This window comes from Pteropus alecto, unplaced genomic scaffold, assembly GCF_000325575.1.
Source record: "Pteropus alecto unplaced genomic scaffold, ASM32557v1 scaffold269, whole genome shotgun sequence".
Taxonomy (NCBI): domain Eukaryota; kingdom Metazoa; phylum Chordata; class Mammalia; order Chiroptera; family Pteropodidae; genus Pteropus; species Pteropus alecto.
The window spans coordinates 563,687-577,652 of NW_006443566.1; the positions used below are offsets into that span (position 1 = coordinate 563,687).

Below are 13,966 nucleotides of genomic sequence, written 5' to 3' on the forward strand. Positions count from 1 at the left end.
TTTGTCTTCAACCTTTTGTCCTTTTAATTATGATGTGTCTTGGCATAGGCCTCTTTGAGTTCATCTTGTTCAAGACTCCGTGCTTCCTGGGCTTGTATTTCTAGTTCCTTCGCCAGGTTATGGGAGTTTTCATTATTTCTTCAAATAGGTTTTTAATTTCTTGCTCTCTCTCCTCCTCCTGGCACCCCTATGATGTGAATATTGGTATGTTTGATGTCCCAGAGATCCTTTAAAATACCTCATTTTTAAAATTCTCTTTTCTTTTTTGCTGTTCTTATTGGATGTTTTCTGCTACCTTGTCTTCCAGATTGCTAAATTGATCCCCTGCTTCATCTAATTTTATATTGATACTATCTAAGGTATTCTTCATTTCAGTTATTGTATTTTTCATTTCTGATTCTTTGTTTTCTATATCCTTTTCTGTTTTCTGTCTCTTTGTTAAATCCTCACTAAGTTCGTACATTCTTCCCCTAAGTTCACTGAGCATCTTTATCATCAGTTTTGAACTCTGTATCTGGTAGATTGCTTGTCTCCATTTTGTTTAGTTCTTTTCCTGGAGTTTTGTCCTGTTCTTTCATTCGAGACATATTTCTTTGTCTCGAGAACCTCAAGAACTCCCTGTGGGTTTTTTGTTGTTGTTTTTGTTTTTATTTGTTTGTTTTTGTATTAGGTAGATCTGCTAAATCTTCCAATCTTGGCAGAGAGGCCTTATGTGGTAGGTGTACTGTGGGGCCCAGTGGCACAGTCTCCCTGGTCATCTAAGCCAGATGCTCCATGGGTGTTTCTTGTATAGGTTGCATGTGCTCTACTATTGTAGTTGAGCCTTGATTGCTGGTGGCACATCAGTGCAGGGGTTAACCCTCAGGCTAACTGATTGTGAGAGCTGGCTTTGACTGCAGCAGATGAGCTGACCCCATGGGAGTCACTTTCATGGGGCTCTGGTGCCAGCTGAGTCTACCTTTCAGTATATCATTTGTGGAGCTGGTTGGGTGGTGTTCTTGTGTGGTCTGAAGCTGGCAATCAGGTGTGTTGGTTCTGGAGCCTCTTAGAGGAACTCTGGTGCAGGCCAAGGTAAAGCCGCTGCTGGGCTTGGGGCCACCTGGTCAGAGCTAGAAAGTGATCTGTGGTTGGTTGTTGCCTTTGCTGTACTTGGAGGCAGTTGGGAGAGGCTATGCTGGAACCAGGGCCAGATGCCACTTGTGCCAGGCTTGGTACCCTTTGATGGGCACCATAATGTGAGCTTAGGCCAGCCACTTCTTGTGCCAGACTTTTGGCTGTTTAATTAAAGCTACATTCCAAGTCAAGACCGGCCACCACTTATGCCAAGTTGTGGACCTCCCAATGGGAGTTACAATACAAGTTGAGTCTGGTTGCCACTTGCACCAGGCTTGGGCTACATAGCAGAAGGTGTAGGGCACACCAAGGCCTGCTGCTGCCTGTTTGAGGTTAGTAGACCATTGAGAGATTTTTTAAAAGTCTGCAGTGCAAGCCAAGCCAAGCCACTGGTGTGGGAAAGCTGCTGGAAATGGCTCAGGTATATTGAGCAAATTGGGTGGGGCGGGATATCAGGGAATCCCCAGGATGGTGCCAACAGTGTCAGCCAGGTCAATGGAGAGTACAGATTTGGTACCCGCCTATGCTGGTCTGCTGGGTAGAAGTGCTTAACAAAGGAACTATGGCACCTGCTAGTACTTCTGTACTGAGAGAGCTGCCCTGACCCCTGCCCCTTCAGCCCTTGCTCTGAAGCTAGTCAATTTAGCTACTCCCCTTATGTCCCTGGTGCTTTTCAAGCTACTGCCCCACATTGGGACTTAGAGCCAATAAGTTTGTAAGCAAGTTCATGTGTAGGCCCGTCAAGAGGAGCACTTCTGTCTCCAGCAGCCCTCTGTCTCACTCAGGTGCAATCCTTGGTTTTCACAGCCAGATGTTATTGGAGCTTCTCAGAACTGGTGCCCCAAGCTGAGGAGTCCAGTGTGGGACTGTGAACTCTCCCTTCTTAAGGGAGACCTCCAAAGCCAAGATATCCCTCCCAATTCTTAACATTGCCACACCATGTGTGTGGGACCTGTTTATTCAGCATCTCCACCTGATGTTTGTTCTGCAATTTAGTTGGAATTTTGATGTGGTCACGGGAGTAGGCGAGCACAGTGTTTACATATTCCTCCATCTTGACCAGAATTTCTGCACAAAGCTTTCCTGGCTGTAAAATCAGTCTGAGGAATTATGATATTCGGACCTCCTATAACTATTTTTCTTTAAGGTCTAAAAGAAGTGTTTTAAAGATTATGAAGTAACGAGGCTTTGTTGATTACATTTCTCATTTGTGCTGTACGTCTTCAATATTCTTCCTGTTGTGGCTTATACCACTGATTGCTAAAGAATGACTTTTTGAACCAATGTATGAATACCAAATGTAACATTGATATTATTATGTCCTCTGCTTTCTTTTTATTTGCATCTGTCTGCCTTATTCCTGCCAATTCTTTTGCTTTAAATCTTTCTCTTCTAGAAATACATAGTTTCAATTTTTGATAGTGAAAAGTTGTCTTTTAATACATGAGTTTATGCCAATCAAATCTGATCTGTAATAAGAGATCCATCGGTCTTGTTTCTGTCATCACATTTAATGGATTCTCTTTTTGATTGCCCTGTGTTTACTTTAATTCCACAGTTGATTGCCTTCGAATTCTTAGAAAATATTAATTTATCATATTTAAGTACATTTATATTGCTTACGTCCCTCTTCTATCCTGTTGTGGTATCTAATTGATTCCTAATAGCAATATATTTTCTTAAGTTATTACTTTATGCTATATAACTTTTCTTCAACATCGACAGCAATTCTATTGTTTTATAGTCATAGTTATTTCAATATATTCCTACTGAGTGGAGCCAACGATTATAAACAGATCGTATACTACTAATTAGAGTGTCCAGCACAGAACAAATGGAACCTTTTGGCGTTAGTATTGCCAAGTCAAGTTAAACAGTTAAACAGGCAATACTTTGTTAAAAATGGTAGCCTCACCACCATGATAAATTTGTAAATCCAAAAACATAAGCTTTCTCTAAATTTGAATTTTAAGATGAAATTCTCGTCCATACTATGGAGGAAAAAAGTGGAACCCAGGAAAAAGAAAATTTAATTGGAGTCTCTTATTTGGTCTACCCTACAGGTTCCAGAGTGTTTTAAAGTTCAACCAATGTGTCAATGCAGGGCATGTGACAGTTGAGCAAAAAGGCAACCTTTGGTAAGTGAAAGTAGATACTGGGAGTAGCCAGAGTTGCTCGTGGACACTGCCTTCCATGAGGAGTGCTTTCAGCAGCAAGTCAGCAGCCGAACAGTGACTTAAACCAGCAGACATTTATTTTTTTTTGCAGCTTTACTGACATATAATTGATATATAACATATGTAAGCTTAAGGTATTAAGCGTGATGATTTGATGTATATATTGCAAAAAGATTACAGTGAGGTTAATAGTTCCATCACCTCACATAATTCTGTGTGTGTGGTGATAACATATCAGATCTACTCTCTTAGCGACTTTCAAGTATCTAATACAGTATAACTACAGTTACCCTGCTGTTCATTAGATTCTTCAGAAATCATCTTCTAATTGGAAGTTTGTACCCTTTGACCGACATCTCCTCATTTTTCCCACATCTCAGCCCCTGATAACCACCATTCTATTCTCTATTTCCATGAGTTTGGCATTTTTAGATTCCATATATAAGTGAGAACATGTAGCATTTGTCTTAATTTCACTTAGCCTAATGCCCTCAAGGTCTATCCATATTGTCACAAAAGCCAGGATTTCCTTTTTTTTTTTTTAATGACTGAGTAATAAGATTCCTTTCTGTGTGTGTATACATGTGTGTATATGGTGTGGGTATATGCATATATGTGTATATATATGCACACACATTTTCTTTATTCATCTGTTGATGGACACTTAGGTTGTTTCCATGTCTTTGCTGTTATGAATAATGCTGCAGTGAACATGGGGTGCAGATGTCTCTTTGACAGTGATTTCGTTTCCTTTGGCTACATACCCAGGAGTGGAATTGCTGGATCGTATGGTAGTTCTATTTTTAATTTCTGAGTAACTGCCATACCATTTTCCTTAGTAGCTGCATCAATCTATATTCCCACCAGTTGTGCACAGGAAGAACATTTATTGCTTATCTAGCAATTAGAGGAAGGAGGCCTCAGGAATTTTTCGACAGCTCAGTGACATGGATTTAGGATCTTCTCCTTTTTCTACTTGGTCATCCTCTGTAGATTGGCCTTTACCATCTGCTGGTCCAGGGCTAGGAGTGTGCCTGTCATATTGGCAAGCACGACAACATAACTGAAGCATCTCAAACAGGAAGGATCATGGCAGGGCATAAGATTTTCACCTCATGCAGTTGTTCGTTTAAATCAGGGAAACAAGCATTTCTTATGGCTCTTCCAACAGATTACCTGGAATTAGGTAGTATGACCAACTCAGAGCAATCATTGCCCAGAGCATATCACCACAATTGACTTAGACCAGTCATGATTCATCACTAAGGACTGTGTCTCAGGCAGACCAAACAGAAAATTGCATATTCTTCTATGTAGGTGTTTTTATGCTTCTAATAATAGCCAGTGTTTGAAGATTAACCTACTTATATAGGCACAGATACATCAACAGTGTTCTGCTAAAACTCGTTGTAAACTGTATGTACATAAAAGGAATGAACAGTCACTCTCCTAATAACCAGTTCTCATCTGTTTCCAGCTTTGGCTCAAGTTATAGCAACACCAGGATGCGTGATGCAGTGAAAACAGCATGAAGTTGGAGGAAACCAGACCACGATTTGAATCCTGGTTCCAGTGCTCGTCGCCTTGAGCAAGGTACTGAAGCCCTGCCTCTCAATTTTCTCAATTGTAAATATCAAGGTACTGTCTTTCATATCAGATAGTTGTGAGGACTAAATGAGAGTGTATGGAAATCATACAGATGTGTGATTATTAAGTCCAATTTCTTCTGGTAGTGATCGGGCCTGCGCAGGTGTATATAAAAGACAGCAGTTATAAAGGGAACATAGTTCTTGCCCTGCAGGTTACGTGTAACTGAGCAAACATTTGGAAAGGGAGGATGGTAGCAGAAGAAAGGACATTGAGACATTTCTTTCAAACTGATATTATACTGCATACCAGTGGCTAAAAATAAAAATTGGCTCACTTTCCTATTGAGGATTACCTAATTATTTCCTGATGTATCACTTAGAAGTAATGGGATTTTTTTTTAATAAAGCTTATAATAGAAATTATTAGAAAGCTTCCAGTGAATTCACTAGTAGGGGAACTGTGTGTAGGAAAATTAGAATTTTATGTAGCTATTTTTAAATTATGTGATGTGGGAATGATCATTATGAAACAGCTCACAATTATTGAATACGTCTATCCCAGGTTTTGTTCCAGTGCTTCACATGGATCATTTATTTCATGCCCACAAGACTCTGATGAGGTAAGTACTATTATTGCCTCCGTTTTTCTGCTTAGGACCAGAGAGATTAAACTACTTTCTGAAGGCTGCAAAGTTGGTAATTAGCAAAAACTCAACAATTCTTTTAACTGCTACACTGTATAAGCTTTCAGTGGAAACAGAGCTGGGGCTAATTGGCTCACTATTGAAGCCAGGCCAATAATTAGCTTGTCTGTATAAGCAGGTGGCAGGTTGTCCTCATATGCACAGTGGAAAAAGTTTAGCTTTGCCTGTGGGGGGAGTGGTGACCCCGTCATGGGTGGGCCAGGATGGTACATCCCACTGTATGGGTAAGAGCAGGACTCGCGAATTCCATCTCCCAACAACCTTGATAAAACCAACAAATTGTTTGAAACAAATTTTAGACATAAAAGTTCAAATAAACTGCTTAGTATCAGTAAAAAACAGAATTAGTTCTACCATGAGAAGCAGTGTGATAGATCTCCAAGTACAAAAACATGTTTTGAAGATACTTTATTAAGACCAAAGGTTTTCTGTTACATTTATAAATCCTTACTAATCAAAAAGAATAAATAATAAAAATCTATATCTTCGGGAAGCTTTTAACATAGTTTTGTAAATCTGAGAAGTTTCCACGTTTGTCAATTTAAATTATTAAAATTTAGATACATCCAACCATTATATAATACCAGGAATGTCAGCCTTAACAACATCGATATTGACAGGTATAATAATGGTAAAAAATTCTTTCAATTTCACCTTTTTATTTTTAACCAATTCTAATTTATTAATCATGGGAACATAGAATTTTTTTGATCTTGGATTTTAAATATATACACTTAAGTAAACATTCCTCTTCTCTCAAATAGTGGCTAGCACGGTTTTAGTAGACGGCTACTCAAAGAACAGTACAGTACAGTACACGGTGCTGGTCTCCTTCCTGGAGAAGGAGGTTGGGGATGCAGAAAATACAGAATCAATCAAGGGCTTTTAGCTATAGTTGTCAACCAGCCCTTGGAGTTGGCCTGCCTTATTAAACTAACCAAATCTCTCTGTAAGCATCAAGACAGCCATCTAAATGTCACTTGCAAGACCATGCATACTACCTGATAAAGTATTTCTCAAAGTGCCCCTTTTCATTATTTTCAAAATATTGCTCCGCTCTCGTCTAAAGGGGGAGAAAGTCTGGACAGTTATTTTTGTAAGACCTCCATCACTAAGAAAAAGGACTCAGTTTCTGCCACCTTACACCATCTTTACCTCCATAGTAAAGAACTGAGGCATTATCTGCAGATGAAAAAAATAATCCTAGTAGATATTTCAGAACAAAACAATTTAGACGGCCTAAATGATACATTTCCCATTACTCTCTGTATAGGAAATCTTGATTTATAGGAAATTTCATTCAGTAACACAGAGAACATTCTACCCAAACCATCTACGTAAGACTTATGTTTTTGTAGACCAGCCACACAACTATAAAGTATGGCTCTAGTGGCAGATTTGGCAACCTACCCCACCTTTTTAAAAAACTGTATTGCTTGCTATTTAGTTCATAAACTTAGAACTCAATGTTTGGATTATGTTAACATTTAGTCTGATTAAGTATTTTGGTGTGAGTGTGTATCAAGGCCATTGCCATTTTTGTCTTTCTAATATGAAATTTGACATGTCTGAAGCAAATCCAGTGGATAATATCCAATGTGCAGTGCACATATAACACAGTAGTGGATCTGTGTACAAATAAAGGTCAAATATTTACATGGAATGTTGACCCTGACTTATAAAATTACTACTTTAAATTATGCCATCTATACAATTTTATGAAGAGCCCCATTTGATAAAAAAATATGCTTTTCAAATAGTTCATAAATATATAAAATTTCACTACATTCTATTTTTCTTTAAACATGACATCTAAACTCTACAAATCAAAAAATAATATTTTTCTGTTTGAAAGTCATAGATGCAATGATTTTTGAATGGCAGGACACATTGTCTTATGGACATTCTAGTATTTTGAGCTAATTACTTGCTGAAGATCAGTAGTATCAAAGGAAAATGAGAGATCCCATCTAAATGTTTACATCATAAGATTAGAATGGCATCTGGCCAGTGTTAAGGATTATTTTGATGATGAAGGATGCTAACATTACATGAAAATTTTTCTAAAATACATCTTAGTGCAATTTAAATATATGGTGATCAACTGTGCATTTTGAAAATTTGCCTTTAACTGAATCAGTAACATGTAAGACCTCTACTTTTAGAATAAGAATCACATTCTTTTAATTTATGGGCAAAATCCAAAGCCAGCTAAAAAAGCTTTTTTGGTGACTCCAGTAATGCGGTCTGAGGATATACAAATAAAAAAAAGTCCTTTGTAATCATTTCTTACCCCAAGATAACACCATTCTAAGATTAATGCCACAAGGAAAAGTTTTTAGTTATATATATTTTATATGTCTATCTTCCCTTATTAAATATTGGTTGAGTCACTGATATGTACTCATAAGGCCTTCTCAAACTATAACACGAGGGCCACTAAGGCAAGTTTTCAGTAATTTCTTCAAGAATGACTTTCGAATGCACACACTGTGAACATACAGCAGGTCCTCGAATAAAAGTTCAATGTAACTTTTGTTGTAACGATGAGATGCCACAGGAACTTAACTCATGTTTATATCGACTAGCCTGTGATAACATTGGTTTCATTATACATTGTTAAATACCATCAACCACATTCAGTGAGGACTTACAAGAAAAAGGTTGCACCTTTAGAATAGAAAGGGGACTCCTCCTTACTGGCAGCCCAGGTGAATCTATGGTGATCCACTCAAAGAACGGCAGAGCTGTCCTGTCTGGAGCCTGCACGAGGCTGCTGATACCTTCATCTGCGAACATGCAGACTTGATGGCAGTCTGAAGCACTGAACTCTCGCATATATTCTCTAGCTATGTCTCTCTAAAAAAGTTCAACCGCATCTTAGAGCTACATATTAAAAACATCCAGAAAGTTTAAAGCTTTGCTTGGAATACACTACTGTGCAAATTTTGATTTTGGATCTTACACTCAAACATTGTTTGAAATAAGGCTATTTTTAAAAAAGATACAAACAGAACCAACATTCAATTTTAACCAAGATTGCACATCTATGACAATGATACAGATTTTTAAAAAACCCTACCACCAAAATGGTAACTGATTCAATCATGCACTCTACAAAAAAAATGATTATGGAAATTTCTCTTAGTTATGAATGTAACCAGCTCACTGGGACCCAGTGGGTCTCTGTCTCTAATTTGTCAAAAGTTGTTTTTAGCTCTTTGAATGCCACGGTGAGATCATCATTTACTATAATTTTGTCAAAGAGATGACCATATTGGCTTTCCATTACTTGTGCTGATTTAATCATTTCTTGAAAGTCTTCTTCCTACAAAAGGAATATTTTTTTAAGTGGTTAACCAGGTAATTACATCACTTCATATCAGTACAAACATTCCACAAATGGTTTATCTAATGCTGTTCTGTGTCAGTTCTTTCACCTCAGCCAGAAATGAACATTAATTACCCTCTTTAATTACGAGTTCTTCAGAAGTCATAATTTCTAACACCATTTCTGTGATTTGCTTGTAACTAAACTGCTCTGACGAGAGTCAAAATTCCTGTCTTACCTGAAGTTCAGGATAATCACTTACAAAGATATTTTAGTATTAAAACAGCTATGTGGGAGGGGTGGGAAGAGTCTTTTAGCCTGATGCTGCATTTTTTATGCTTATTCATAGCAAAGAATTTATAACAAAAACTACTTTTTCAGAGTTGGATACATTTGTGAAAGGACAGTTGCCATGTTCTTCTTATGTCTCATTAGAAGTGGATCCGGTGGGCCCTTCATACTCACAGTTTTGAAACTGAGTATTTCAGTTCATTATATAATTCAAGACTATATTAACTATATATAAAAATATAAGTGAGCTAGATCCTAACACTGTTATCATTTATTATCTCCACTGAGAAACCTTTAAATTTATAGATAGTACAGTAACTCTACTCTGCAACATAGTGAAGTAATTTCAAAGTCCACATTTCAGTGTCTCAGAAGACTTCACAACAGAAAATTTAACTTTAGTGTTAAGCAAGAGCCCTGAGTAACTAACATCATATGACGGTTCCCATTTAGCATGGACATGTACTGGCATCACTGTAGAAAAAGTTACTTATTAAATACTGGGAATCAAAAGCATGTCTGTATTTTGTAACCACAATTAAGAGTGTACAATATTGACTAAAGTTCAAGATGAGTTAATCGAGAGGAGAGGAAGAAAAGTTCTTGACATTTAATTTCTTTGCTTTTAATTTTTGATCCTAAAGTAGAATATGTTAACTTTAAGGTTAAAAACAAAAAAACAATGAAAGGCTTACCATAAACTGTTATAGTCGTTAATATGCCATAGTTGCCATTTGTAATAACATTCATAGGAAATACAATTATTGAATAATATGAGTCTAGTTGTCCTATACCCAAAATGCTTTTTTTTTTTACTATGCTAACTATGACTGTTGATGCAAGAGACAAAAAAGGCAAATTATTAAAATTTTCATCTAGACTATTAATGAATAACAGTAACTGACTTTGGTATTTTTCCCATTAAAACTAAGGCTAGTCTGAAAACTAAGTGGTCTAACTTTTATATAAATGACCTACAAAAATTTTATAAGTTATGCAAAATAGTTTTGAGTCAATATAATAGAAGATCCATCGACAGAAGCACAAAAATCAATCACAGTACAATCACTCAAAAATGTATGTACCTAAATACAATTCTATACTATAGATTTTTGGATCAGTTTATCTATTATAGTCTTCCTAAGGTAGCTGCTACTGCATATTTGATTTTAAGTACTGCTTGCATATTTTCACTAATACATTATCATACTTACTGTAAAGGGCTTTGCAGCACCTTGGTCATCTCTGCTTGAAATAATCTTTGCATTTTTTCTTGTCTCCCTCAAACGCTCTATTGATGGAGGCTTTATAAATATCACATAGGGCTTAAATTCTAGTGTCCGCAAATGCTTCACTGTCTGCAAGGAAGAAGAAATGTTTTCTTATATATCTCCATGATTTCATGAGTGGCTTTTACAGTAAAACTGAATTTTATTTTCTAAGGAGAAAATTCTTGAAAATTATTTTCTAATTAAGGTCAGTAGGTCTTTCAGTATATAATTATTCAATCAGTTATTGACAATTAAATGTAATAAGCACCGCTGAGAAAATAATGGAGAATGCAACTTGCCTTTAAAAATGTTTTGAATGATGCCATAATTAATATTGAACAGAAGTGGCTAAAAATACCATGAAACTGAATTTTAAGTCACGTAACCAGAAGGTGCTGAGTTTAACAACCACCAGTACGTGAAAGTCTTCCAACCATCTCATTTAAGCCTCTTCCTGATCGGAGGCACGAGTTCTCTTTCACTCTACCCTTCAGAGCGCCCTCGATGGGCGAGCCTCCCGCTCTCCCTTCTTGTCAACACTCCCCAAGCAAATACTTTACATTATTTACACTGTGCTTCTGGGGATTCACCTGGCTGACAGAGGGTGAGAATTGAGACCTCTCCAGAACATGGATATAAATCATAAACTCCCTTGAAAGGTTAGGCAGACAGGTTGTGTGTGTGTGCATGCGTAGGGTGGCAGTCGGGGAGACGAGACGGACGGGATGCTGAGGCCCCGCGAATGCAGAGTGTAAACCACAGCGAGGGCGTTGGGAATTAGTAGCCCCAGAACACCGGCAGAGAGGTGCTGGACAAGCAAGAGCGTTCTATCCATCGCCGGGGACTAAGTTAGGAGTCAGCCTCCCTAATGACTCTTAAGAGGTACAAAAGACTTCTCCGGGTCATTCTGGCTCTTAGAGGTTTGCACCCAAGGGTGCAGCCATCTGTGGAGGGAGATTTTGTGGCCTCTGGATAGTGAGAAAATGCTGTGGGTTGGTTTCTGCTAAAGGCTATGTGATATGACAAGGAATTGAATGGCTTTATCCACTCTCAGTCCACAGTGTTCATAAGAGTCCCCAGGGCGCCTGGCAGAGATCTGCCTGACAGCTGCAATGAGGATCTCACGCCATACAATTCCTGTGAATGCCTCGTTACACATACAGAACCAAAATCAAAGAGAGGACTGAGAACCAAAATGTCCATTGTTGAAAATTATGAATACTTATAATACATAACACATAGGAATATATTATACATGCTAATATTTTTTAAATACATAGAAGAAATATCTAAGAGTCATTATACTTGACAAAAACTGAATATAAATAAGAGTTACAAACATAGATCTCGAGACTTCCTCTACTCCTCTTTTCTAATAATAATATAGGCTTTTTGTTCACCAAAGACTTCGTGTTCACCAAATTACACTGAAATGCTTTTGTCATCTTAGGAAAGCCGCATATATGCCCAAAGTGAGTAGACTTCAGAGTTACCTCATATTGAAATACTCTCATGAAGTGCAGTAGATTACATGAGCCTGAAGGTGTTGGAAAGCTCATGGTTTACTTACATGAGGCTGAACATCCAGCAAACAAACTTTGTTTTTAGCTAGGACGGACCGAACTGAGTCTATACTTGTGCCGTAGTAGTTGTTTTTGTATTCACCATATTCAATAAACCTGTAGAAAATTAGACGTGCATCAGAATCATTTATGAATTAAATATATATAGATAGATGGCAAGGCATAATTCCTATATATAAAAGATATTTTTGCTGAACATGGAATTTTTTTACTGTGTTTAATAAATAGGGCCAAGTACTCGGAATGTCAAATTTTTAAAAAATCTTTTATTTTACATTTTTAAATCAGTAACACTTACTTGTATTACACTTAAGCAGAAAAAAGTACTTTAGTCCAGCAGTACTCTAATGTTTTCCATCACCTCTTTTTTCAGGACTAATGCAATGCAATAAAACGGTGAATAAGCCAAACAATAGAAACTACTGAAATTTGACTGCACACTACAGAATAACCAAGCTAAGCTTCAGAACTAGAGGAGGAACTGGTTGGTGGCTAATGGAACCAGGGCAGCTGATTATGTGCTATAAAAACATAATCGCTGTGCCAAATGTGAAAAAAGCATTTTGATGTTTCAATAAAATCCCACAATCCTGCATTAAAACACACATTGCTCCCTCATACCCTAAAATATTCATTTTTAAACAAATGGAAGACCTGGGGAGAAGGGACTTAGGGCTAGCTAAAGGATATGATACAAACAAGATGATTACCATTATTTCAATTTTTTGAAAAGCTAATGAGAGAGGGAGAGGTGTGTATGGAGGAAACTGTGGAACTAGGAATCTAGTATAGTTGTTTTTAAAATAAAATTCTATCCAAATTATATGTTATGATTCAATTAGTGGGGTGGAAGGAGATTACAAAAAGACACTAGCAACCCTCCCCTCATTCTTCAAAATAATTTCTACGTGTTTAACTTATCAGAAACATAGTGGCTCTAGATTATTTAAAAATTACAGGTGAAGACTGGTAACAACTACTAACTGAATTATTACCTTTTTATTGGTTTCAAATATTATAAAAATTAAAATACCTTTCAAATGGAAAGGGACTCTCAGGTGGCTAAAACTGGATATACAGGCACATATTTAAAAGCAAAAGTCACACAAAATCTAAGAAACATCGACTTACTTGTTGTTTTGTACATCTGTCTCAAACAAATGCTTGGAAATGAAAATATATTCAACACCATCACTCTCCTGGCTTCGTCTTGCTCTGGTGGTGTCTGTGATTTAAAGAGTTTAGAAAAGTCTACATCAGCCACCCTAGGGAAAATACTAAAGAAATCATCATGTATTAAAGTTTTTCTTCAATTAAGGTTTTAAAACTTATAAAAGAGCAAATTAGCTAATAAACTACAGCAAAATGCCATTAAGATTTTCCACTGATATTAAAATTATATTATTTGAAGGTGGATTCAGAATTGAATTGCACTGTGTCTGTGCTATTATTCACCATTTTGAAAGTACTTATATGTTATAAAATAAAAATGGTACTTCAGCCCTTGAGAAATATCTCTTTATTTTTGCAAATAATATGCATATTATTGTTATTTATTGATCTTTATTCATTGAAGCAAGTCTAATGCCCACTAGGTTGTAAGGTAAACTCTGAAATTATCTCACTCTTCCACACATGGCACATAGTTGGTATACCATCACTGTTTTGTTTTACTAACTGAAGTCATAGGCCTCTACGTGCTTGCTCTACATTCCTCCTTTGCAAAATTATAAACATCTTCTTGGAATGCTATTAAACTTCCAAACTTTCAGTAATTTTTTCTAATTATTTTTAATGAATTATAATAGAGCAGAAAAATACAGGATTAGTTTTAAAAACAAAAACAAAAACAAAACCCTAAGGATTTGCAGTGCTAGTATGGCAAGTGAAAAACCCACAAAGGTTCA

General features: G+C 36.9%; 1 protein-coding gene and 1 long non-coding RNA gene across 2 annotated transcripts in view; one reads left to right on the forward strand and one right to left on the reverse strand.

Moving 5' to 3' along the window:
• Window positions 1-4,650: 4,650 nt before the first annotated feature.
• The window catches only part of LOC107196558, a 32,927-nt gene continuing 23,611 nt past the window's right edge, over window positions 4,651-13,966 (forward strand). Inside the window, exons 1-2 of the long non-coding RNA XR_001517997.2 lie at window positions 4,651-4,883; window positions 5,442-5,499. This is a non-coding gene — a long non-coding RNA (uncharacterized LOC107196558). The remainder of the gene's footprint in view (window positions 4,884-5,441; window positions 5,500-13,966) is intronic.
• Window positions 5,977-13,966, reverse strand: part of MPP7 (membrane palmitoylated protein 7) — a 221,545-nt gene continuing 213,555 nt past the window's right edge. Inside the window, exons 14-17 of the mRNA XM_015598746.2 lie at window positions 13,191-13,284; window positions 12,047-12,155; window positions 10,420-10,563; window positions 5,977-8,911 (exon numbers count right to left, since the gene is read on the reverse strand). Of these exons, the coding sequence (XP_015454232.1) occupies window positions 8,732-8,911; window positions 10,420-10,563; window positions 12,047-12,155; window positions 13,191-13,284 (527 nt within the window). The 3' untranslated portion in view covers window positions 5,977-8,731. The remainder of the gene's footprint in view (window positions 8,912-10,419; window positions 10,564-12,046; window positions 12,156-13,190; window positions 13,285-13,966) is intronic.